Below are 24,783 nucleotides of genomic sequence, written 5' to 3'. Positions count from 1 at the left end.
ACCACACAAACTGCGTCGCCTCTCGGAGAGAAACGAAAATCGCAGTTTCGCCCGAAAGGCGAAGCATTGATGGCGATAGCAAAGTATTACACTATTACGCGAATTAAGGGTCGTAGGTTTATCGGTCGTATATTTGCAGTAAACATTCGCTTACTTATTAGTACTTATTACTTATATCACTCGATGACCGCGAACACACACTGTCGCGATGCTGGTGGGATGAATAGCGCAAAATGGAGGGGAGCGAACGCTTCTGCCGACTTCCCCTTCAACGCGCTTATTACGCGGCCTTCATCACTCTGCGCGCGTGGAGACAGCGTGCGGTCAGCGGCCAGCCATCTTGGCTCGTCAAATCTTTGCACTACCTCCAAGGTAGGGCGCGGGGCGGCGCACGGTCAGACAAGACAGAGACGCGCGCTCACGTGACCCCCCCCCCCCCCTTTGTGAAACGCTTTTGGTAAGCTCCAAGCGAGTACCAACTGCTGATTAAGTGGAAGCCTGTAAGTATCGTCGAGCGATCGCGATGGACAAGAAGCAAAGTGTGTCCAGCTTTAACCGAAAAAAAAAGTGAGATACGTAACGAAATACCAAACGTTTCGTAGTTGAAGTAGCAACGCGTGTTTCGCGTTCACATATGTGAAGTTCGCCATTCAAGAAGCGTGCGTGTCACAGCGTCGCCTTGCTTTAATTATGCTTGCACGAAAAAAAAAAAGCACACGTCGACACAGACAACCGGGTATCAACGAGTGAATTACACGAAAACGGCACCCTGCAGTCATTTAATTATCATGCTTTATCGTGTTACTGACACCGGGGGGGGGGGGAAATTGCCGAGAGCTAGTGGGGTTAAACTGGACTCGCTTAGTGGACCTTTGTGCAGGTGTACGAAGGCCCGCTAAGCTTCAACAAAAGGCACTTCCTCATCAGAACAAGAATTGGCCTCCCTGGCACAGTACGCGGCCACTACCTGCCTCACGACTCCTTCAATTAAGCGAACGCCCTCAATCCTCAGCTGCTGCGCAGAACCTGATCAAGGCGGCGGTCAGACCTGCGACGTGGCAGAGGAATCTCTGGATCTGGACAGGTAACCACTGGAAATCGAACCTGGCAACATTTGAATGCGCGAACCCTCTCAAGTGAGGAATTACCAGGCGTTGCCTGGGATATTATTGGCGTTAGTGAGGTTAGAAGAACCGATGATGCTTATACAGTAGTAACTAACGGCCACGTCCTCTACTACAAACGTTTTCCTGATGGGATATCTGATCCATAAGGATATAGCGAGCGACATTGAATTCTACAGCGTTAATGTGAGGGTAGCAGTCGTATAGTAATATAATAAAGCTGAATATGGGGGGGAGGTATAGAATAAAGGTAGTAGAAGACTACGCTCCAATCTCCGCTCACGATGATGAAGGAATAGAACAGTTTTATGAAGTTGCTGAATTAACGAGGAGAAATGTGCAAACGGAGCATACTGTAGTCATGGGCGACTTCAGTGCAAAAATGGACAAAAAGCAGGTTGGGGAACAAGCAATCGACAACTACGGCATCGATTCTGGGAACACTAGAGCAGAGATGTTGGTAGAATTCGCGTAAAGAAATAGGCTCCGAATAATGAATACTTTCTTCAGGAAGCGAAGTAACAGGAAGTGGACCTGGAAAAGCCTTAAAGGAGGCACAAGAAACGAAATATATTTCACACTCTCTGGCAGATCCGAGCCTAATGCAGGATGCAGAAGGGTTAGGTAGGGTAAAGTGCCGTGACCATAGGTTAATTGGTGCAGTGCGAAGCACAACAGAGGGACACAGAAAGTATATTCTCGAGTATTCTGAGACAGTATTATTGTATATATGGAAAACAAAAGCTAGTGCCGCAGCAAGGGGCTTCGTACTAAAAATTTCATGCATTTTTGGAACTCTATGTGGGCCAAAGCTTCCGCGTGCCTTAGCAGAGGTCACACGTGCCTAGAAGGTTACGAAGAAGAAGCTGAATCGAACGCCGTTTCGCGTTTCGCCGCGATCGAGTTCCTCGACCGAGAAGAACGTCTCCTTGCGTCTAGCTGGCACAATGAGCGAAGGAGGCACGTACTCCAAGGCAGAAGGAAAAGACTCCAAGGCGCCGAAACGCCATCGGAGTCGCTCCCGGGCCGGAACGGGGACCTCGGCAACGTCCAAGAGGAGGTGAGCTGCTGCGTTATTGGGCCCTTTTCTATAATGCAATCACCATGGTGCCACAAACTTGGACGCCGCCTGGCGCCCTGCTGTGGCAATCAGGAGTAGTCGTCTGCTATATCTCGAATTTGCGAACAATTTTGTTTTCCAGCTGCAGTAAAAACAACGTTCATAACAACGTCGCGTTCTTCGCAGTTCACGCACGGCGCTGGATCAAGCCCATTTTATCTAAGTGCGGGCTTACTGAAATTTAAGGAAAATTAATCTCTCGCTTCTTTCAGACCAAACCACTCGCCAACAGAGCTGGGCAAATGGTCTTTTTTTAGAGCGCAGCTCTTTGGCGTCCGTTCCTGGGTTTCGCGTCGTCGTCGGCATTGTCGTCGGCCTCGTAACCAGCTCCGCCCCCCTTTCATCCCCCCAGCGCTAGCAGCGACCGACTGATACCGCTGGATGCCGCTGACGCCGCCATAGAGTCAAGATAACGTGACTGCATAGAACACCGTCGCCGCCATGCAGAAAGAGGAGGAAAGGGTCCCCCCCCCCCTGTTCTTGTGTGGCGGATAGGGTGTTCTTCAGTTGCCGACGCGCCGGTTATTTCACGTAGGCCCCGGCACGTCGACGAATACGTGACCACCTTCCCACGGCTAGACCTGGTTCTTAGCGCTGCGGAAGCGAGGGTATCATATTGTTTGTGTCGGCATCGGCGGCGTTGTCCCTGAAACCAACTCCGCAGCTGGGGTTGACTCACTATCGGCGTCAGCGGCATCAGTCAGTCGCTGCTATCTCTTCCCTCCTCCCTTCATCGTGTTGTCCGCTTGCTGCGCGCGCTTCTGCCCCCATCGTTTGCCGCTGGGTGTACACGCCGCCCCCCTCCCCCCTCTTCCTGCGAGTCTCCGGTTGTCAAAGCGCCGGCTCGAACTTAATTCCTTTCTTCGCTCCTCCTCCATTGCAACCCCTGTGCGGTGGCAATCAGAGAGCCAGATCGGTGGCGGCGGATCTGTATATGTGCACCGCCCGAGCCGAAATTGCCGCTGCCGTTCGCCCTGTGCGGTGGCAATCAGAGAGCCAGATCGGTGGCGGCGGATCTGTATATGTGCACCGCCCGAGCCGAAATTGCCGCTGCCGTTCGCCACTGCGAAATTATCTGCCAGTTCTTTCTGAGCCATGAGCGAGACGACCGATGGAAGTCCTCCGTCTGCTGCTGCTGCTGCTGCTGCTAAACGAGCTGCCAGAGCTGAGGCCCAGCGCCGTCGCCGTCAGAATCCAGAGGTGCGTGCCGCCGAAGCAGAAGCTTACCGTCGCCGCCGTCGAGATGATCCAGGAGTACGGGAAATATAAAAAAAAAAATTCTGTGATAGCGCATACATGTGTTGCTCGATTTCTTTGCCTCAATCTATCGAAAAGGTGAAACAGCTTATTTGCTGCGCTCAAATTTCGCATTAGGAAGTAACGTAATCGTCGGTAATTTTTTCACTACAGCGTTCTGACAGGGAGATTCCGCGGTCATCGAATGAGACTTATTCATGTTTGCTTGTGCGCGCGTGACACCATGCTTTTTTTTCTGCCGAACCCAACGCATGATTACTTCTCACGTCAGCCTCATCCTCACCTGGTAAACGATTATCCCTATCCACAGTGACCCTCACCCTCCGCTAATAATTTTTCTCCCCTCCACCCTCAGCTAGATGGCTTGCGTCGTTCGTCGTCGTACTTAATTCTCGCGTTTATTGAAAAAAAAAACGTGTAGAAACCATCGAAGACCATTGCCAAAATATGCGAGTAGCTCGAACGAATGGACGAACCAACGAGCGAGCGACAGTCCCCCGCTCCTTCCTCCGGCCCCTCCCCTGAACGCGGTTGCAGATTCACAGGGATGACCAGTGACAAACGTAGAAGAAAAGCGGCCTAATCTTGTCTCGAACATACAACAGAACGCCATTTTTTGTCGCATAATATCTCCACAGATCAACTATAGAAATGAACGTATGATAACGTGCAGCGCAATCATCAAGCGGACCGTTGCCTAACCTATCCATGATACACGTGACCACTGTCGAAAAACAGGCTCGCCTCAACGTCCTCGAAGATAGGGCTTGGCACTTAGCACCTAAAAGGTACGGTTCTTTCGCAGATACAACAGGGGTACCAATCGCGATGCAAATCGCCGCAATCGTACAAGCGCAGCACGGGTTTCTACGTGAAGTTTTTTTTAAAGTGTACGCCCGCCTCTATCACAGAAGCCAAAATTACTTCGTGCAACCGTCATCGCTTCTTCTGACTCTTTAGACTATGTATAAACAGGGCCCACACATTTCCACCTCTTTTTTGTTTAGAGTTCATCACAAATTTATAAGCTTGCCGTAGAACGCACGAGAAATTATATGCGCAGGTCTTTAGGGCATGGATCGCGATTATTTTATTCGAAGATGTAAGAAAGACGCATTCCGCGCATCAGATGCAGAATAAAACAAGCCACTTCTTTCTCAGCCAACTCCACTGTGATTACACAAGTGCGGAAGTTTATTGGGTCTGGTATAGCTCATGGCCTTAGAGATTGCGCGAGCTACTTCCAGCACGCTATCTCGGAGGCTATGCGTAGTTCACAGTTTCTTGAGAAAGTTACTGGGGAAAACTCTGGCGCTAGTGTCTACGGCGACATGTTCCCGCGCTGACTGAACCACCAGTAAGCATGGTGGTTCAGTCAGCGTGGGAATGATGGGCAGTACAAGGATTTGCGTAGGCTTCGTTCTTCTGGCTTTAAACGCCTTTGCAAAGTTTATTATATCAAAAAAAATTTTGCCATGTACGGAAGAACTCACATAGATTATGCATGTACGTAGAAAATTGTTCCCTGCCGGTATAGCGAAATATGATTTCTTGGAACTCAGGAAAGTTAAAGCGGGACGAAAAACGTCACAAGAACATGCAACTCACACAAACACGAACATTAGAAGATGCCCAGTATTCCCGTTGTAGTTAAACAATCCCTATGTCAGAGTTCTCTATATTAATTTTTGCATAAAGGTTTACGGCGGCAGCCTCACTTTTGCCACGCGCCATGCCAAGCCGTGCACCCGTGAGCACAGACATAGCCAGAAATTGTTTTCTAGCTACACGGGACAGGGTTACACTCTTAAACGGGGAAGACGAGGGGGGAAAAAGGAAAGAACGGTAAGGCCACGTACTAACACAGAAAGTTCCGGGGGAGGGGTCGTTCTCAGTGTGCCGCTTCTCTATTGAGTCGCATACGGCAGGCTCGTGGAGAAACTGAATCAATTCGTTATTCAGGCCCACAAGATGGAATTGACGAACTTTTCTGGAATGATCTCAACGCCAAATTTCGACTGCGATCCCCGAATTCAAGCTACATTGAAATGCGCAAATGAAAATCGGCTTTAGCGCCAGATCTCCGGTTTGTAAACTTTTGCTCAGAGGAGTGCACGTGCTGATACGGCGTCGTCCGATCGCCCCGTTGCAGAAAATCGAAGAAGAGGCATGCCGGTGAGACGCGAACACCGTCACCGTCGCGTGACTCCGAGGCGAGCATGCTCTTGCCATCCAACGCATCCACGCCCCTTAAGGATGCCGTGTCGTTGACGACCATCTCGATCGACTCGGGAGCCGACCTGGCCGCCACCCGCAGCGCCACTTCGACGCCGGTGGCCAAAGCGGTTCCGGAGAACGCTACGACGACCACAACCCGCGGTGCGGCCGGGCCGTGCGGAAAAAGCAGCAGCGTCATCAGGGACGAGAAACTCGGGTCCATCGCGCTGGCTGCCGAGGCCTCAGAGAGCACCGGCATCACGCAGGTTGCCACGGACCCGGACATGGCGGCAGTGAGCACGTTTTCTCGATGTCTGGACGTGTCGTCGTGGCCCAGTTTAAGGACACGGGGCCAGTGCAGCAGTCGGTCGGATCAATCAATCAATCAATCAATCAATCAATCAATCAATCAATCAATCAATCAATCAATCAATCAGTCAGTCAGTCAGTCAGTCAGTCAATCAGTCAATCAATCAATCAATCAATCAATCTACGCAGTCGTGTCGTAGTTAGGCACACAGACTTCTGTTTGGCAGAAGTCTGTCAAGGCGATCGATTAATCGACTCTGCCCTGTTCAACTTAAAGTACGCGAGGCCACTGTTGACCTGTGTCATATATATCGATAAGTCAATGAAACAACATATCTATCCTAAGTAGCGTTGGCATGAAGCTTGATGACTTAGATTGCAATAGATTCAGAGGCGGAAAAGACTCGCTGGTTAGGAAGCTGTCTTGTTGTGTGCCAACCTTGTGTGCAACCTGAATCGTATGTGGCTGAAGTCGGGCACTACACTGCAAGGAAAAAGCTGAACTAAGAAAGCACAACAAGGTTAACTGAACAAACCATTAAACACAAGCAAACTGGGCACGCAAATAAACACGAACTAACGCTGACACTTGACGCGGTATTGACGCGTTTCCTTAGCGCAAGGTTTCCCCAGTATTTTGAGCACACATTTTATACTCTCATTTTATGTGTTTCGCACGCAGAGTTTATAGTCACTTAATACTCGACATCTTCTAAGCCTTACAAGGCTAACAAAGCATATGCACTCATCAAGGCGGCCGGGTTGTCTGCTGTCATGGATAGGATACCATTGATCTGGAGGCTCGGGCTGTTGCAGAGGTTCTGATGTGCTACCTTCCGTGTTTGGCGACAGCAACAAGTAGGCATAACCTTTTGGTGTCGACGGTGTGCATGTTGTACAGCACGTTCCCGGAGTTTCATCAGGGGAACCGGACGTGTTCCACTGGGATTAATACCTTCTGGTGTTGTTGTCAATCGTGCTCTTATTGCTACACATGGCTTTAGTTTTGACATCCACAGCAAAATATGCGGGATGACTTTCACAAGTCGAGGCAGTTGTGGATCTGTTTGTTTGACTGATTCCTGTATTGAGGCTCTTTGGATGCATTGGCGCTGGATAAAGTAAACATAGCAATCTAGTACTTTGTTGGCGATTCGAGTTTCCAGCGTCTCGAGGGGCAGTGGATGTTTTAGGAAGCAGGGCGTGTTTCTGCTGCTGGCAGTATGCTGCACGTCGTATGCATACTGCTGTATCTGTAACGCAAAACGCGGTATACGGGCAGATCGCGAGCTGATCTGGGGTTTTCCAGAATAGCTAACCAAAGGCTTGTCATCTGTGAGACGACCGAAGTCGGCTCTGCACAAGTAGAAAGTGATCTGTACACTGCACAGCTGCAAGTATCTCCCGTTTGATCTGAGAACAGCGGCTTTCAGTTGTTAGCGCTCTGCTTGCATATGACGATTTTTGTGTCAGAATTGCACAAAACTCATGTGGTGTAAGCGATGGCATCAACGACAAGTTTTGTGTGTTTGGACGGGTCACAGTGGGCAAGTCTAGAAGCGTTTGACATATGCTTGTTTCTAATTGTTGAAGGCCTGGTGATGGCAGTCAGGTCATTCACTAGTTGCTTTCTGAGTGTCAACTGCCGTAAAGGTTACGCGAGATCTGCGAGGTTCCCCCAAAAAACAACCGGGATAATACACCGTGCGGAGAAGAGAATTGACTTCTTGAGGCGTGTCTGGCGTTTTGACTCGCGAGAAACCCCGTACAATGCAGCGTTGAGCTCTTGTTCAGTTGTACGAAAGACCAAGATATCGTCGCTGACGTTCAGCACACTAGCGATATTGTTTATCGGATGGTGTCATAAAAGAGTTCTGCGGCACTGCAAGTGTCGAAGATGAGACACTTGTAGCGAAATAAGCCAACAATTGTGGAAAACGTCATCAGCTATCTAGAGGATCCCAATCGACGGTAGCCATTCTTCAAATCAAAGCTGGATAAAACTGTTGCTCAGTTCAATGGCACAATGATGTCGTCTACAGTTGGGTGCAGCTGTTTTTCGCTTTGAATCACTGTGTTGGGAATGCACATAACAATGCATATCACAATCTCGTCAGTATGATGGGGTTTGGGAATGATAACTACCCCGGACAGCGATGGTGTGAGATCAACTGCTGCTCCGTACGGGTGTGCAATTCCATACTTATGAATCTGTGAGGTTGGGGAATTGGAGGGACTTTTTTTGTCTACAAGCAGATTTTATAATCTTTGAGCTTTTTAATTTCATGTCATATATCTGGGAATCATTTGGACAGTTGGCTTTTCCTCTAAAAATTTTTCAATTTGATATGTGACAACTACAAAGTCAAGAGAAGTTGTTGCTGCAGAACTCCTGGGTAAAGAAAGATGTCTTCTTCGGTGCACTTTTCTTTGTATGCCAAACAGAGCTTCTCACATAGCTGTAAGCGAGACGTTGTTCTGTATCGAAAACTCCGAAGTTTCTTCAAAGTAGTTGTTGATGTTACAGTTAGGGAGACTATTTTCATTGATGACTGACACCGCTGCGTCGTCGTTTGCATCTGTGTCGATTAGAAAGACAATGGGTTTGTTGTTGACTTTGGACCGTTACTCCGGGGGTCTGTTAGGATTGTCATAGCTCGTTACTGCTTGAGCTTTTCATGAATTGCTGCTTTAAATGCAGCGTCGAACGAGACATCTTCTCAAAATGCCCGATTTTGTTGCAGGCCTTGCGAGTTTTCCCCCCGGGCAGCACAACCTACCACCTTTATGTGGCTATTACACACGCGCAGATGTGAAAAAAGTTTGGCTTGTCGCATCGCTCGTTTCATAGGATTGTAGAGAAGGTGGATTTACGCCTCGATGTCGCTTGTAGCGGCGCCGATGCACCGACGTTGCCAGATGATTTGCTGTACGTGTCATGCTGTTCTATCTAAAATGCAGGCTGATTCTCTTTTCTCGATCTCGGAGACGTCTCGTTCTACGTTGCGTTCAAGGTATTCGAACCGTCGTCCTTACTCTAGGACTTCTGACAACTCCAGTGGCGTGTGACATTTCCGCAGGCGGGTCGACGTTGTTTCGAGGGTGATGTGAACCTTGATTTGAGAATCGTCGTTCGCAATGTTACCGTGCCGGAACAGCTGTCGAGGCCCGTGCGTAACACGAATCCAAACTTTTCAACGGCGTTTTTTTTTTTACTGCTAAGCTGTATTGACTATTTTCGCGGAGCAGTTTGTTATAAAGAAACTAGATGGCGCTTTCGGCGGTGTGTCGCACGTTGCCTCAGCGACAGCGCACGAATGCGAAACCACTACCGCTTCCACCTTGCTTCTGTACGATCAGTTGTCGGAAATGCAACCGAGTTTCCGCTAACCCACTGTGCTCCAATCATGCTGGATTGAATCATGTGGATTGAAGACGTGTGCAGTAGTTGGATGTATAAATAGTGACTGGCATATTAAGGAATGGAATGAATCTGTGTGGCCAAGTTTGCCGACCGCTGCTGCAACTGTCCGTACGTATTACCGGCACTTCGAGATTGACCGCTCCCCTCGAGGATACATAAATTTGCTCATTGGCCACGTTGTTACGCCTACTCTATCGCCAACGTGACAATGAGTGAATGGGCGCACACTTGAATGTATGTGCTACCATATACACAAAATACATGGCTGACTACACCGATAGCGCTCCAGTGGTCGAAGCTGAACGTTTCGTGGCGGTCCACAAGAATAAGCGAGTTACTAGCGATAACACATTTTCGCTACAAGGCGTTACAAGTTACAAAACAGCTACATTTCAAGGCTTGCGCGCAGCAAGAAAAAATAGAACCCGCGAGCGATTAGGCAGAAAATAATCAGATGGTGACCGCGCCGAGGAAGTCAGAAATGTGACAAGCCGCTGCTTCAAAATATTTGCCAAATAAAAAACTGAGAGCGAAACACACTTGTCCTGATTCAATTCATGGGACGAAAGTTTGGATAGCTTGGAATACATATTTGGCCCCACTTTTAGAACAAGCACCATGTACGTTGCTTGCGCCGTTTGGACATGGCTTAGTCAGCTTCGAAAGCGCTTTTCCGTGTTGTCTGAAGCTGCGGCCAAAGCGTCGTTTCGTCCACGCAGTCACCCTCTACGATATCTCTCGAAACAGAAGTTTGCTAAGCCGCACCGGCGTCATACAAACCCATTGTAAACAGTTGAAAGCAATGGACGCGTCACTACGTGATCAAACATGGCAGCTCCCACAGGATCACCGCAAAGGGGGTCAATATGGCTAGCCGATTTGTCCGTCCGTTCGCCTATACGCGGAAAACAATCCCATGCGCATGTGACAAAAAAAAAAAAAGAGAAGGGGCGCGATTGGCTTCGCCAGTATGGTGACGTCGTTGGTCTCAATCGCAGCCGAGCGCGCGCGCAGCAGTTTCTCTCCGGCTCCGAAATGGCGAGGCCACCCGACATACTTACTCCTGAGGAGCAGGCATCTTTCGATCAGCAACGCCACGAGGAGAACCGGGGACGAGCTCGTCTACGCAGTGATGATGCTGCAGCCCGGGAGCAAGAACAGGGTTGCGCAGCCTAGCGCAAGCAGCAACTGGGTGCCGAGGATACGGCAGCCTACCAAGCCGTCGTATAATGAACATTCAGGATTAACCCAGTGATAAACACCGGGGCCGCACGTTTCAGCCTCGCTGGTTAAACATTGTACGGGTTGCTTGGGCGGTGATTTTTTTTCTTGCTTGTAGAAAATAATAGAGAAAGTAGTGTCGGCTCTAGGTGTCGGAAGCGGGGGTCGAGCTTTGGTTTGGCCGCGTCCTACTCTGACGTTGTTTTATAACGTACTAACGGGGAGAGACTGTACGATGTCGAGCACCTCTTCCCAGACTTAATTAGCTTTCTGCGAGTGTCCACGCTAATGTCGGACGCGACGAGGAAGTTTTGGAGCCGTTCTACCCGTTTTGCCTATTCGTGATCGATGTTCGTGGCGTCGGTTGCTCGGAGCTCAAAACTAGGGATTGGCGGTTGTATTGCGCCATGTTGTGCTAGCCTGCCTGTTGAAATTTCCTGCTGGCATTGTCTTCCATGATGTAGATATATTGTTGTCACTCTTCCTGTTGTTTTAACGCGATAGCGTTAAGGAGCTCGTGTCGCAGAAAAGCCGGTGTCGTCGGCGTCGGTGTCGGCGTCGGCGTCCGCGGCGTTGGCCGTGAGCGATATTAATTTGGCACTTCTGACACCAATGTAACGGCGACATGGTGCTGGATGACTTAGAAGCGGGGGTGGCTCGCTCGTCAGGAATTTTAAAGCTTCGGTTGCCATCCGAAGATGTGTCTGGCTATACTTGGATATTACATCCAGTTCTTTCTTTTTCCCCTTTTTGTGCACGTACACAGGCCATTGGTATGCGAGATGTGGACGAGTCCGAGAATGTATTGGCCCAAAGCCGACCAGTGTCCGGCTTCGCCCCTATCGAGAAGGATGACAGGCTGATGATGCCGCCGTCTTTGGAGCTGCCGTCACCAGCGGTAAGCCACGGAAAGATTGCTGTATAGTTCGATAATATATTTGTGTCACGATAAACATGTTATATGGTCATATACTGTATATTTAGCAGCGCTGCCATTTCACACCGACGAAGGCTGGCTGTAGCGTGACCACAAATAGAACGCCCCATGAAATGCTTCCCGTTGCTACCCTGGCGTCCACAATACCGGCTCAGCTCGGGACAGGACATCCAAGGAAAAGTAGGTCGACTACACGACTTGCCCACAACGCATGGGACTACAAGTAGTCAACGCTTGGCCAAAAATGGAAGCTTAAGCATGAAGCGGACGTTTTCGACAAGGGGGCTTGGCTACCGTAAAGGGGGCCCTCGCCTGGCCTCTGAGCAGATCTAGAAGGAGACCCTGGGCCCTTCCGGTGATTGGTGCATACTGCATGGTCATCGCGTACTATCCTCGGTCACGATCATCAACTGGGTAGCCGTGCTGGGCGTCGCAGACTCCTGGCACTGAAGCGAAAATTACGGGTCGCGACAGCAAACCAGAATATAGAATCCGGAGAAAGGCTCATCCATTGTCGGCCTGTAACCTCTCTCAGCGCGAGGACGATTTAAAGGAAGCTTGTCAGAAGTATTAGCAGCGCGCAGTGGGAGAGCCCTCTTCCCTTCTCCGAACAATAGGCTCGTTTACTGAATGGCTGATAACGAGCCCTAGCCTTCTCGGCACCGCACGGGGTTGTAGAGACGGAGCGCATAGGGACGAGCGCGTGTGCTCGTGTAACGATTGGCCGATGCCGCAACCATTTGATCACTCTGTTACACCACGTGGTCCGCAATTTCTCTAGATATCGCGCCAAGCATGGAAGCGGTGCAATTTCAACCCGCGCCTCCTGAGGTGCCTTTGAATTTCTTTTCTGAACTGGCATGTGCATGCGCAGGTCTCCTACGATGGCCAGGACCCCACGCTGTCGCCGTCGCCCAAGCGCAAATCGCGCGGACAGAGTACGGTCACGTTCGGCGACGCGCAGTCGTACCGCCTCACGTCGGCCGAGCCGTCGACGAGCGAGATTCTGGGCCAGGGATCGCACCAGCTACGCATCTTGGCCTGCGCCCAGCTGTCGCTCGGGGCGCTCGCCTTCCACTACCAGTCGATGCGGCTGCTGGCGCCCGTCGACGCGGTGGACCACTGGTGCAGGCAGCCGCCCGAGTTCGCCAACCAGAGCGCGCAGGCGTGGAAGAACGCCTCCGTTCCCGTGGGTCCCGACGGCCGCTACAGCAGATGCACCGTCTACAGGTTTCCCTACTCGCACGGCACGGGTGCGCACTATACACACAGGCGTGTTTAGGGTTGACGAGTTTGCTGACAGTTCGTTATCGCGTGATGGGCGACAGTTTACGTTCCAGGAGTTTCGCAAGCTCGGGAAACTACACGCGTTCTGTCTTTCTTTTAGTACTGCATTGACAGCATTCGGTGACAGATCAGGAATTCAGTGATCAGGGACCCCTCAAACGAAACGTGTGCACTACATGCGACAGCGATCTATATAAATTTGGGTGGGTCGGGCTGCTTACGGATGGTTCACGCGGTGCGCGATTCCGACGTCGCGCGAGTGCGAGGTTGATCACATAAAATCCCGCGTCACAATCGCAGTCGTTAGAGGGTTTTAGTTTAGGGGACGCAAGCGGCTTGCGCACAAAAGAACCAGGGGCGACGGTTCTGCGCATGCGCTGACGTAGGGTCTGCGCATGCGGAGTACCGTCGGCTCTGGTTCTTGTGTACGCATGCCGCTTGCGTCCCCTAAACTAAAGCTCTCTATTGCTTCGCCCGTTGGCCGATACTGCGATATAACTTCACGCAAGTTCGCTCCCTCTCTGGACGACGCAGCAGCAGCGGCCACATCGGGCTCCGCCTCCTCCTCGGCGTTGTGGCCCGGGGTCGTCGCTCGGCCTCGGGGCGAGCTCCCGTGCCGCGACTGGGACTACGACGTGCCCCCGGGCGTGCTGACGGCCCTGAACGAGTGGGACCTGGTGTGCTCCAACGCGTGGCTGGTGCTCGCGGCGCGCCTCTACACCTACCTCGGGGGCGTCGTCTGCGCGCCCTTCCTCGGCAAGATGGCGGACAGAACGGGTCGCAGGCCGGTCCTGCTCGCGTGCGCCGTGCTCGTGGTGGCCGCCGCGGCGTTGACCGTGCTCGCGCACTCGTTCCTGCAGCTCGTCCTGCTGCGCATGGTGGTGGCGGGCTCGCTGAACGGCTTCTCGCTCGTTTCCATCGTTCTTCTGTTCGAGGTCACCTACGAAGCCAGCAGGTCGGTGATTGCGCATTTTTTTTTTCACGACGAATAGTCGCGATGTTCCAAGCGTTGCGGCCATGACGTCAGCGGTCCCTTTTGTGACTGCCGGCAGTACAGCGAAAGCACGATGGCCTTCCAGTGGGTTGCAATGTTAACACCACTTATCTATAGGCCTTCTTTTTTAAGGGGCGCTGTAGCGCCGTCTAATTGCGTAAAGCTGCCTTTATTAATAGGCGTCTGTCTGTTTTAGCCGCGATGGGAGAGTGCTTTATGTTGCATCCCACGTTATACGCTCGGCGGCACTCGACCCGGTGGCTGTTTTCGGACTCGCGTGGTCTGCGTGATACAACGTGGCGTCTTCTACGTTAGAGACGGCTTCGTGAGACGTACTGAAGTCATCTCACTCGGTGTGGCCGGAGTTTCCGCTGCCGGTGAGGTGGACGGAGCAGATCAGCGCGGTGTCGTCGACAGGGTGTCGCGCCTCTAGCCAGGGTGTACAAACGGTGAAACATTCATTAGACAAAGAAGAAATCCTCAGTAGTGCGCATATCGTAAAAAGAGCAGAGCTTCTTCGTTTCTCTCTACGCTTTGCCCGCTAGAAAGGATTTCGCCTTGCCTGAAGAATGTTTCATCAACCTCCCCAGTAGCCACCCTCTTGCTTCTGGATATTAGCCGGTTCCGTTTTGGCCCGTCTCCGAAGCAACGGTTTAAACCTGTTCGAACCAGTTCATGAGGGTTCATACCGGTTTTGAATAAATATAATTGAACAAAAGGTAGCTTATTTCTGCTCCTGCGTGACGGAGACTGATGAACTCCGGTGGATATAATATTCCGCACCAAAGCGAATACACTGTGACTGCAGACGTGCAGGCCCGTGCTGTGTCATCTTTCTTTTTTTTCGGAGGCCACAGTGCCCAATGTGTTGAAAGCACTATTAATCCTATTGTTGTGCCTGCGAGCTGCCGTATTCCATTGTGCATATCGCCGGTTGAGGTTCTGAGGAGTCATTGAAGGAATAATACAGTAAGGTTAACGATAACGCAGAAACAGTACAATAGCAATCAATACCGCTCGTGCGACGGCAAAAGCGCAATCAGCAAGCACTTGCTTTCGTCGATCGAGAACTGTTGGAGCATAAAAAAAAAAAAAGCATGCGTTTCTGGATTTCGTGTCTACTATATACGAACGGCGATATCATCTCAGGCACCGAGTCGTAGTCAGTCGAGCCCTTCGTTTCTTTTTACAGACAGTCTGGTGCTCCGCTATAGGCCGCGTTGAACATATGTACATTGGTGCCTATTTATCTTCTGACATATCTTGGAATAAATCTAAAGGTTACATAACTGGTGAAGCCAACGATGTGTTAAATTTGAATGAATTTTAAGCAACATGGGCACTATGAAACAATATAATTCAGCTAACGTGGCGTAACTGATCAGCCGACACGCTTCGCGTTTGTCTGATACCTACGCAGTTGAAGGACAAGCTCTGAATTTACCAGCAGACTGTAGATAACTTTTGCTTTGCTGATATACTTTCACGCACCCGCCGTGGTTGCTTTAGTGGCTTTGGTGTTTGACTGCTAAGCACGAGGTCGCGGCACCGAATCTCGGCCACGGCGGCCGCATTCCGATGGGGGCCACATGCGAGAACACCCGTGTACTTAGATATAAGTGCACGTTAAAGAACCCCAGGTGGTCGAAATTTCCGCAGTCCTCCACTATGGCGTGCCTCATAATCAGATCGTCGTTTTGGCAGGTAAAACCCCATAAAAAAAATACTTGCATAACAGCAGGCGAATTCTGCGTTTATCTTCAGGCTGTTAGGTTACAGACGCAGCGCGATTCAAACGAACATAAGTTATATGATTTTCCCAGCATGGAAAAAAGCGAACATTTGCTCGGCATTATATCTACAAATTTTCTAGGCCTCGGCGATTCTGACAGGTAAGCTCAATTCTGCGACACGCGCTTAGGTTGCATGTTAACATTGGCGATTACAAATGCGTGACACACACGCGCACGCACACGCACACACTGCAGGTCAAGTGCTGCGCTTTCACCCTTTGATATAGATGAAAGTGCAATATTAATTTGTCAAAAGCAATGCGATTATCAAGAAACAGTGTGTTCATGCTAGTGTCGACCGGGCCCAGCCGCTCTGATATGGACGTCTTTCTAAGGTCCATCTGTCTTAATTGTTCACCTGCTCCGTTCTAGATCTCACCACGAGGTTTATTGCGATAAGTTTTGGGAATCTTGTTCACTGATACGCTTGCAAGTGTTCACCAATCGAACGTATTTAGTCAATGTGCAGCACTCGTCACGTTAAGACACTTTCAAATCGCGTTTGTAAAAAAAAAAAAGTTTTTTTAATTCACTTTGTCAGCGCAACGTGAATCTTCTGAAGGGCACAGTGTTGTAAAGCACAGTGTGAAAACGACCGACCGCTCTTTCATCGTGGTCACATCATGCTAATTTCGGCCGCTTGCATGTAGCTTTTGAATAATAAAGTACATTCAATGAAAGCGCGATTTTGGATCTTCCCTAGTTTAAAAGCCACTGAAATATCACCACTTGTTCTGTCATGTCACTAAAAAGATTTGTCACTAAGAAGAGAAGAAAGTCGCTAAATCTACGAATTGCTGTGGCGCAACGGTGGCCCTCATGCAGGTTCTTGTGAACTGCTGGCCGAATCTTCTCGAAACGGTTCCTTCACTAAGTTCTGGTTCGGGTTAAGTTCCAACATGAAGGAAAAATAACGATTTGGTTCAGTTGCGGTTCAGTTGAAAATAACGGTGGTGCTCCGGTTCTTCGGTTCAATTCCGGTTCGGTTCGACACCCTGTCTCTCGCAAGGCATGGTTTTCCGATTGTCCCTTTGTATTGCCTTTTGCTTTGTGTCATCGTATCTTAGGATCGGCATACATGGAAGCCTGGGTAACGCTGTTGGTGAGCCGTACACCCTTGAACATGCTTTTCAGAGGGTACACTGACAGGATATTTCCAACTACTCATTCTTTGTTTTTTCTTAATATGAATGTCCTAGGCATCTGAAACATAGAAAAAATACTGGGAAATCCCATATAGCGCCCTGAATAATGTAATATAATACATTTTCTACAGCTATTCTCGGTTTTATTTTCCAGGAGGTTTCCGCGTTGTGACGTCAGTAGGGAGGACGTGGTCACGTGAGAGCAGGACATTGCGATTCTTCGACACTCGCCCAGGCTCACTTGGTGGCCTCCCATGCTGCTGCTTGTTATGAGGCCGATGCGGGAACATATCAGGCGCCCGAGCGAGTCGGGGCTAGTGTCAGAATCTCGCAATGTCTCGCTTGAGCGTTCTCCGCGTCGTGACGTCACCACACGACAGAGGCGATACCGAAACTGGTGAAGATTAGAGAGCAGATGGGTATAACTGTTATTTCAGTTGACATTAAAAGAAAAAGAATGGAGGTGGGTAGGTCACTTAATAGGTAGGACGGTCTGCCGGTTGTCTACTACAGTTATAGAAGGGGGTGCTAAGGGAAGGTAAGCGCAGTCGAGGACACCCAAGAATTAGTTGGTGTGATGAAAAGAGGAAATCTGCAGGCATAACTTGGAATTAGCTAGCGCAAGATAGCGGTAATTGGAGAGATTGCTGGGAATGCCCCTCAACCCGCGGTGGACATAGACAGCCTGCTGATGTTGATGATGATTATGTGAAAGCGCAGTCTTCAAGCCGCTGTCCACTAAGAGTCCCAGACCGATCCAATTGGAGAGGGATGGCCTTGGCCTCCCTCCCCGCCTTCTAAGATTAGCACTTCACCTATCCATGACCCCCCTCCCAGACCTGTACAAATAGCTCTTCTGAAACGATGTTGAGCCCACTTGAACAGTTGTCTGTTCAGAAGAGAGCTCCCCTTCAAGCTGCGCTTGATTCGCTCCTGCCAGGAGTCGCATTGCCGTTTCAAACTTAACGGCTCGAGCATGTCGCGACAAGCTGCAAGAACGCCTATCGATGGGGCCTCACGGGTACACTCGAACGAGTGAAGAACCCGGTAAAGCTGCCGCGGTATAACGCAGGACTGACTACCTCTGCGGGGCGATGGCGGCGAGCATGATCTGCGGCTGGGCTCCTTGCCTTCTCAGCGCCGCCGAGCATGTGTTCGACCGGCGAACGCTGGCGTTCGCCTTCCTCGTTCCGGTCTCCCTGCTGCTGACCAGCTTCCAGGCCGTCCGGGAGTCCTCGCGTTGGCGGCTCGTCACCGGTGACGTCGCCGACTTCATCGACAGGCACAACGCCACGTCCCCTCATGGAGGAGGGCGTCGCTCCGACGTCGAACTGGACCGTGCCGCTGTACAGCGGCTGCGTGATGCCAAGGCCGCCGCGGCGGCCGAAGGACGTCGCACCACGGAGGCGTCTCTGCAACCTGGCAGCGCTGCCAGCACGATCGTCCTACCCGGATTAGTGGCGAGGACCGCGTCGCTGTCGGCGCTCTTCTTAAGCCTGATGGTCATCATGAACGAGACGTCGGAATGCGGCGAACCGAAACGGGACCTGTCCCCGCCGGCTCCGTCCTCCTGGCGGGCGGCGGTCCTGGTGATCCCGCGCGCCGTCAGCGTCCTGGTGGCGGCTCAATTTCTGCGACGCTGCGAGCGCAAGAGGGCGCTGATGCTGGGTCTCCCGCTGAGCTGCGCCGCCATCGCGCTACAAGCCCTCGTCGAGCTGGCCCTCCCGAGCGGCGACTCGTACGCCCTCGTCGTCGTCGGCGAGCTGGTGTTGGCCTCCGCGTTCGTCAACCTCGCTTTCGCCTGCGTCTACTGCCTCGAGCTGTACGCGACGGCCGATCGCGCCGCGGGCTTCGCCACCGTCTGCTCGTCGGGCGTTCTGGGCGGCGTCGCGCTGATGAGCCTCTTCGAGGGCCAGGACCCGGCGGTGCGGAAGATGCTCGGCCTGTCGCTGGCCATCGTGGCCATGCTGCTGGTCGAGCAGCTGCCCGAGACCAAAGACGCGCGAGTGCCCGACGCGTTGTTCGACGCCATCTCGCAGCTCAAGCGCTACAGCATGTCGAGCGCGTCGAAGAGCTTCGCGGAGCCGCGTCCATCGACCGACTCTGGCTACTTGCCCGAGAGGAAATTATTCGCGGCTTGCGACTGAAATCCCCGGAGTGTAAAATGTCTCGCACCGTCGTTTCAATTTCACGTTCTGATTGTTGAAATTTTAAACGTACGTAAAGAATTCCCGTCTGTTGTACGTGTCGCCGCGGTATTCAGTATGTTTCTTTTTTCCTTTTACGTATTGCTTACCTCAGCTCTGTACCTCTGTCCAGCGCTCAAGCACGAGTGGGAGGCAGACTTCATCCATATTGACACGTAATAGCGCTGCAGCAAAGGCTGCTTGCTGTGACTTGTCTGTGCGCCGAAGAGCGTGCGAACTGAAACCTTTTAGTTGTGGAGTTCTGGACGTTTCCCTAGAACCGCAGAGACATTTATGCAGGTCACCACTAGCTTCTAAACCGCAGCCCTTGTTTATGACGTTTTGAGCATTAGTTGTATCCTCTCTGCTTTGGTACCTTGGTCAAGAACCCCCTTCACGATGAACACAGCCGGTTTCGCTGCATGCATTAAGCCTTGCGCAAGCGGTTGGCTTTCAAGCAGGTTTCGTGTCATACGCGCTTCTTATTGTCGGATTTAGTATTTCTAACTATATGTGTGCGCCTATTATGCCAGCGTGAGATGCATATTAGACCCTTTGTGTTGATGCTTAGTTGAGGACGTACAAGCGCGCGCGTTCCGTTGCGCCCACAAGGTCACTCACTAATTCACTTGAAACGCAATGAATAATAAACTTGAATTCCTGCATTCCGTAAGAAAAAAGGAGATATTAATATGTCATCTAGGATTTCCGTTAATCATACACTGCTATTGCAGACCTATTTGTGCCATCCTTCTGGCAGGAGTAAAGAAAGGACGCATATACCCTTGAGTCTACGAAAGCAACGTTAATAGCCACAGTTGAGAGTTTATTCCTTTCCCCAATACTCTAGTGCGTGCTTTGTCTCATCTTAATCAAAAATAAGGTATTGTATAAACAAGACATGCGCACGCACGCACGCACGCACGCGCACACAGACGCATGCACACGTGTGTGTGTGTGTGTGTGTGTGTGTGTGTGTGTGTGTGTGTGTGTGTGTGTGTGTGTGTGTGTGTGTGTGTGTGTGTGTGTGTGTGTGTGTGTGTGTGTGTGTGTGTGTGTGTGCATGCATGCCAGATCGCTTTTTCGGAATAGAGATTTCTTTTTGTGTTTAACGTTATTCGGGTCACTGCTTTACTGTAGTTAGGTCGGGCGGACCTATTAGCATAGCTTTTGAACGAATTTATGCATATCAATTGTGCAGCTTTGCGAACAAGGGCAGTAGTAGCTTAACCATAACATGCGCTGTGGCAATTCGTGGGGCAAAGCAATGTCAACAGTGACATTGCTTTGCCCCACGAACAGAGACAGTGACAACAGAGAAGGAAGGGAACACGCAGCGTATGCCCACAAAGTGCATTGTATGGGGTGCCGAGTCCGAGCCAAGTAGGCCTCGTCTTGGAGTCGGCCTAACCACAAGGGGAACCGTGTGATGCGCAAGTCCTCCTCTTCGAACGTTGGCTACTGCCTGAGCCTCCTCTGCAGCTCTGGCGACTGCGCGGTCACTTCAAGTGCTCATATTTCCTACGAACTTGTTACCTTCTATTTGGGTCCAGCTCCAATTTTGGCACCGATAACGCATTTCCCGCACGAGAAATGATGTTCGCTGTGATTGGCTGCCCTGGGCTCTCTTAACTTCTGAGTGTGTGCGAGTTATTTCTCGATACGAAAAGTCTTGAGAAGTTTATTAAACCTCCGTGAAACATCGCGTAATCGATGAAGCAAAGGAAAAAAAAAACGTTGTGCCATCGTACCAATCACGTGACTCACGACATCACGGCGACACCTCAGCGGCGTTTCGTTGAATTGGTTTTCCAAGTTCAGAAAAAGTTGAACGAACGGTTAGGACAATGCGTGGGGAGAATAACATCAGTAATTTATAGCTTTCTTATTCTGTATTGTACCGAAACTACTCTTCTATAGTGTCCGTTTCAACAGGAATAATTCACATCCGTGGATTCCCCACGGGGCGTTGCAAGCTTATCTGATCGAGCTCGAGCAGCGCCTAGGGAGTATTCACATTTCTCTCAACAGCTAGCAGGAGTGCCGTTCTGTATCTTGCGCTACGGAGTCCTGTATATATACTCCTCTCGAATTCATCCTACAAATCGAAGCCTCATGTTATCTTCGGGTGCCGGTTCTAGACCGCTCTCGCGAGCAGCGTTGTCGATGGCCGGCGGAAAAGATGGATGCTTCTTTTAGAGCGCAGCTCTTTGGCGTCCGTTCCTGGGTTTCGCGTCGTCGTCGTCGTCGGCCTCGTAACCAGCTCCGCCCCCCTTTCATCCTCCCAGCGCTAGCAGCGACCGACTGATACCGCTGGATGCCGCTGACGCCGCTAGAGAGTCAAGATAACGTGACTGCATAGAACACCGTCGCCGCCATGCAGAAAGAGGAGGAAAGGGTCCTCCCCCCCCCTGTTCTTGTGTGGCGGATAGGGTGCTCTTCAGTTGCCGACGCGCCGGTTATTCGTTGTCCCTGAAACCAACTCCGCAGCTGGGGTTGACTCACTATCGGCGTCAGCGGCATCAGTCAGTCGCTGCTATCTCTTCCCTCCTCCCTTTATCGTGTTGTCCGCTTGCTGCGCGCGCTTCTGCCCCCATCGTTTGCCGCTGGGTGTACACGCCGCCCCCCTCCCCCCTCTTCCTGCGAGTCTCCGGTTGTCAAAGCGCCGGCTCGAACTTAATTCCTTTCTTCGCTCCTCCTCCAATGCAACCCCTGTGCGGTGGCAATCAGAGAGCCAGATCGGTGGCGGCGGATCTGTATATGTGCACCGCCCGAGCCGAAATTGCCGCTGCCGTTCGCCCTGTGCGGTGGCAATCAGAGAGCCAGATCGGTGGCGGCTTGACATAAAGACAAACAGCAATTTCCTAACACTTATGCGGGAGAACATCCCGTTCCTCTCGCTCGTAACGCGTCCCACGGCTGTGACAACCTCGCGAGGCACTTGTATAGAACTCGTCTTTGAGAATCAAGCATTGGTGTACCAAGTCGAACATATATCAGTCTATTTCTCCGACCACAAAGCTTCCTTCATGACTGTCAAGAACTGTTAGTGGAGTCTTTGTTAAAGGAATACGTGTGAAAAATAAAAAAAAAATTCTGTGATAGCGCATACATGTGTTGCTCGATTTCTTTGCCTCAATCTATCGAAAAGGTGAAACAGCTTATTTGCTGCGCTCAAACTTCGCATTAGGAAGTAACGTAATCGTCGGTAATTTTTTTATATCGCTCTATACTCCCGCATCAAGCTCTCTCGTGACCTCCGAGCCGTGTCGTCGGAAACAGCCGTCGAGTGTGAGAGTTTTTTCCGCCACGTCATCGCAACACAACGTCGCTGCTGTTGGCGACCGTATAAACTGTCACGTGGCTCTCAAGTCACGCTGACGTCTCAAGAACGCTCGTCCCACCGCAGTTTTAGTAAGGAGCGCGTGTCGCCGAAAATTCGGCGTCCCGCGTCGGCGTCCAGCGTCGGTGTCCGGTGTAGGACGTCGTTTCGGCCAAAGCTGCGGAGCTCCATTTCCAGCCTTGGTGCCCAGCACCTCCCAACAATATGTTACGGGTATGTCGGGAGTATAGAAAGAACTCATTCACAATATATACACACGCAGAGTCAGTGTATTTAAAAATCGCTGACCAGCAACAACACGCAGCAGCCAGCGTCTCGCGATCTTCTTCTTCCTTACTCTTCTGTTATCCTTCCGTAACAATAATTTTCGAACCACCCGTACCAAGCCCCTCCATGTGAGGCAAGAAACGACTGAACTAATCGAATTTCTCAAGCTAACATACGTGGCAAAATCTTAAACTATATGACTTACAAACAACCTACACTCATGATAGCTCTCGGATTGTATTTTGACTATTCGAGAAAACGTAAGTCTGTTAGGCAAAAACTCGAACAAACCCTTGTTTCAGCGTTTCTACCATTCACAGACCAGCCGCGGCATCCCCCGTTTGCACGAGTGTCTTGTGGGCCACGGGGCGGGGCGCTCAGTTCCATCGCATCGCGGCCCACGCAAGAGGCGACGTTTGTACCACAAAGCCCGCCTTCGTGCATAGCGTTCGCGGCTAGCGTTTCCCGGTAAACATAACGGCTACATACGCTCCAGTTGCCGGGAGGCGTGAGGAGCAGTGAGGGGCCTTGCAATGCTATCGCGTTCCACTCTTAAAAGCGAAGCTTAAGAGTCCTCCAATTTTTTTCTAGCAACGCCGGACGAATGCGTTGACTATTTTTTGGCTATTTGTTTTGTCGGCAACCTAACGCATGATAGCCGACTCACTCACGCCAACCCGTGAGTCTGAGTTGTCTAGCGGAGTAGAATTTCGATTAGCTTGAGTCGAAGTCAGGGGGTGGGGAGATCTAAGCAAAAAACCTATTTGTTAGTGAGTGTTAGGGTTCTGTTTATTTTGCCAGCCTGTACCAGTAACACGGGAGACGGAGGACAAAGCGCAATGCGTGGGACCTCTTTCCCGAACGGAACTTGAACGAAGTTGAAGTGCGTTGAACCAGATCCGAACAACCGAACCTTTTTCTGTTCGACATAATACCATCGTAAACGTCACGAACGTCACGTCATGCTTAGTACACCCCGTGTACTAAGCATGACGCCCCGGAAAGATGATGGCAAGGTGCTTAAGCTCCTACCGGAAACTTTCTTCAAAGCCTAGATACAGGTACGCGAAGTACTCTGTGGCTTACAGGATATAGCATAGTCAAGCTAGAGCGATGAGGAGTAATGAAGGCTTCGGTGCTCAATCTTTGCGTGTACATGCATGGATATAACTAACATATTCTTGTTCTTGTTGTCTAATGAAATGGCGCAACCCACTCTGGACGATCGGCCATGAATGGGGCGGTTCTAAGTATAGTCTGTGAATGCCATGAAGTCTGATTCCTCCCCCCCCCCCCTAGTCCAAGGCGCATGCATCGCGTAATTGGCCCCGTATTTTGTCAGTAAACACCTACAATCCCATTGAATCAATTCAGCGGTTTGCACGTGCAGCGCGAAAGGTCCGGTGGCAGCGAAGAGGACGAAGACGCTGACCGCGCACAGGATGGTCGACCCGATTGGTTCGCCTTCCCAGACGAGGGTTTTCATCATCCCCGCTTTCAGCGGTCACCTGAGGCTATTTCCCTGCCGCTTGCTCTTTAGCGTGCTCTCAGTGGCAGCCACCGTGACAATTGCCGTTGTCTCACTCGGAGTGTACGGGGTGAGCCGCAAGGGCTACCTGTTCAGATCAAGCTCGGCGCCTCCTTTCTGTTGCCCGGAAGACGTTCGGGAGGCGGTGCGATTCCTCAACAGGAGTCGCGACCCCTGCCACGACTTCTACGCGCGGGTCTGCACCAACGGTCTGAGGTTCAGGCTCTGGAAGCAGCTGGCCCGCGAGTCCGAGCTCGAGCAAATGGTCGTCACGGGCCGAGTGCCGTGGCGCCTGCGGGAGGCCAAGGCGACGACGTTCCTCACAGCCTACTACAAGACTTGCACCGAGGCCATGCGTCACAAGGAAGGCTTCGTCTCGGATCTAGCCCAAGTCCTGGCGAGGGAAACGCACCGGTTCCTCGCCAAGCCGGACTCCTGGAACGCCCTCGCCTACGCCGCCACGGTGTCCCTCAAGTACAAACTTCCGACCGCCGTCGAGGTCAACTACGAGCCGAGGGTTCCGCTCGCGGAGCTGACCGTCGCCACGCTCTGCTCGCTCGAACCTTTGCATCCGGCGATCCTGACCTCCTCCCTCAAAGCTGTAGCGGAGCTAGGCGTATGTTCGGTCACG

General features: G+C 51.2%; 1 protein-coding gene across 1 annotated transcript; it reads left to right on the top strand.

Annotated features, from left to right (window-relative positions):
- The first annotated feature begins 922 nt into the window (after positions 1-922).
- LOC142557257 (solute carrier family 22 member 7-like) lies at positions 923-19,922 on the top strand. The gene is made up of 6 exons (XM_075668965.1): positions 923-2,184; positions 5,654-6,011; positions 11,439-11,570; positions 12,484-12,862; positions 13,434-13,851; positions 17,901-19,922. The coding sequence occupies exons 1-6, from the start codon at positions 2,072-2,074 to the stop codon at positions 18,973-18,975; spliced, it is 2,475 nt and encodes an 824-aa protein (XP_075525080.1). The 5' UTR covers positions 923-2,071; the 3' UTR covers positions 18,976-19,922.
- Positions 19,923-24,783: the final 4,861 nt, after the last annotated feature.

This window comes from Dermacentor variabilis, chromosome 9, assembly GCF_050947875.1.
Source record: "Dermacentor variabilis isolate Ectoservices chromosome 9, ASM5094787v1, whole genome shotgun sequence".
NCBI classification, from domain to species: domain Eukaryota; kingdom Metazoa; phylum Arthropoda; class Arachnida; order Ixodida; family Ixodidae; genus Dermacentor; species Dermacentor variabilis.
The sequence above is the reverse complement of the archived record's forward strand: the minus strand, read 5'-3'. Positions and strand labels throughout refer to the sequence as shown.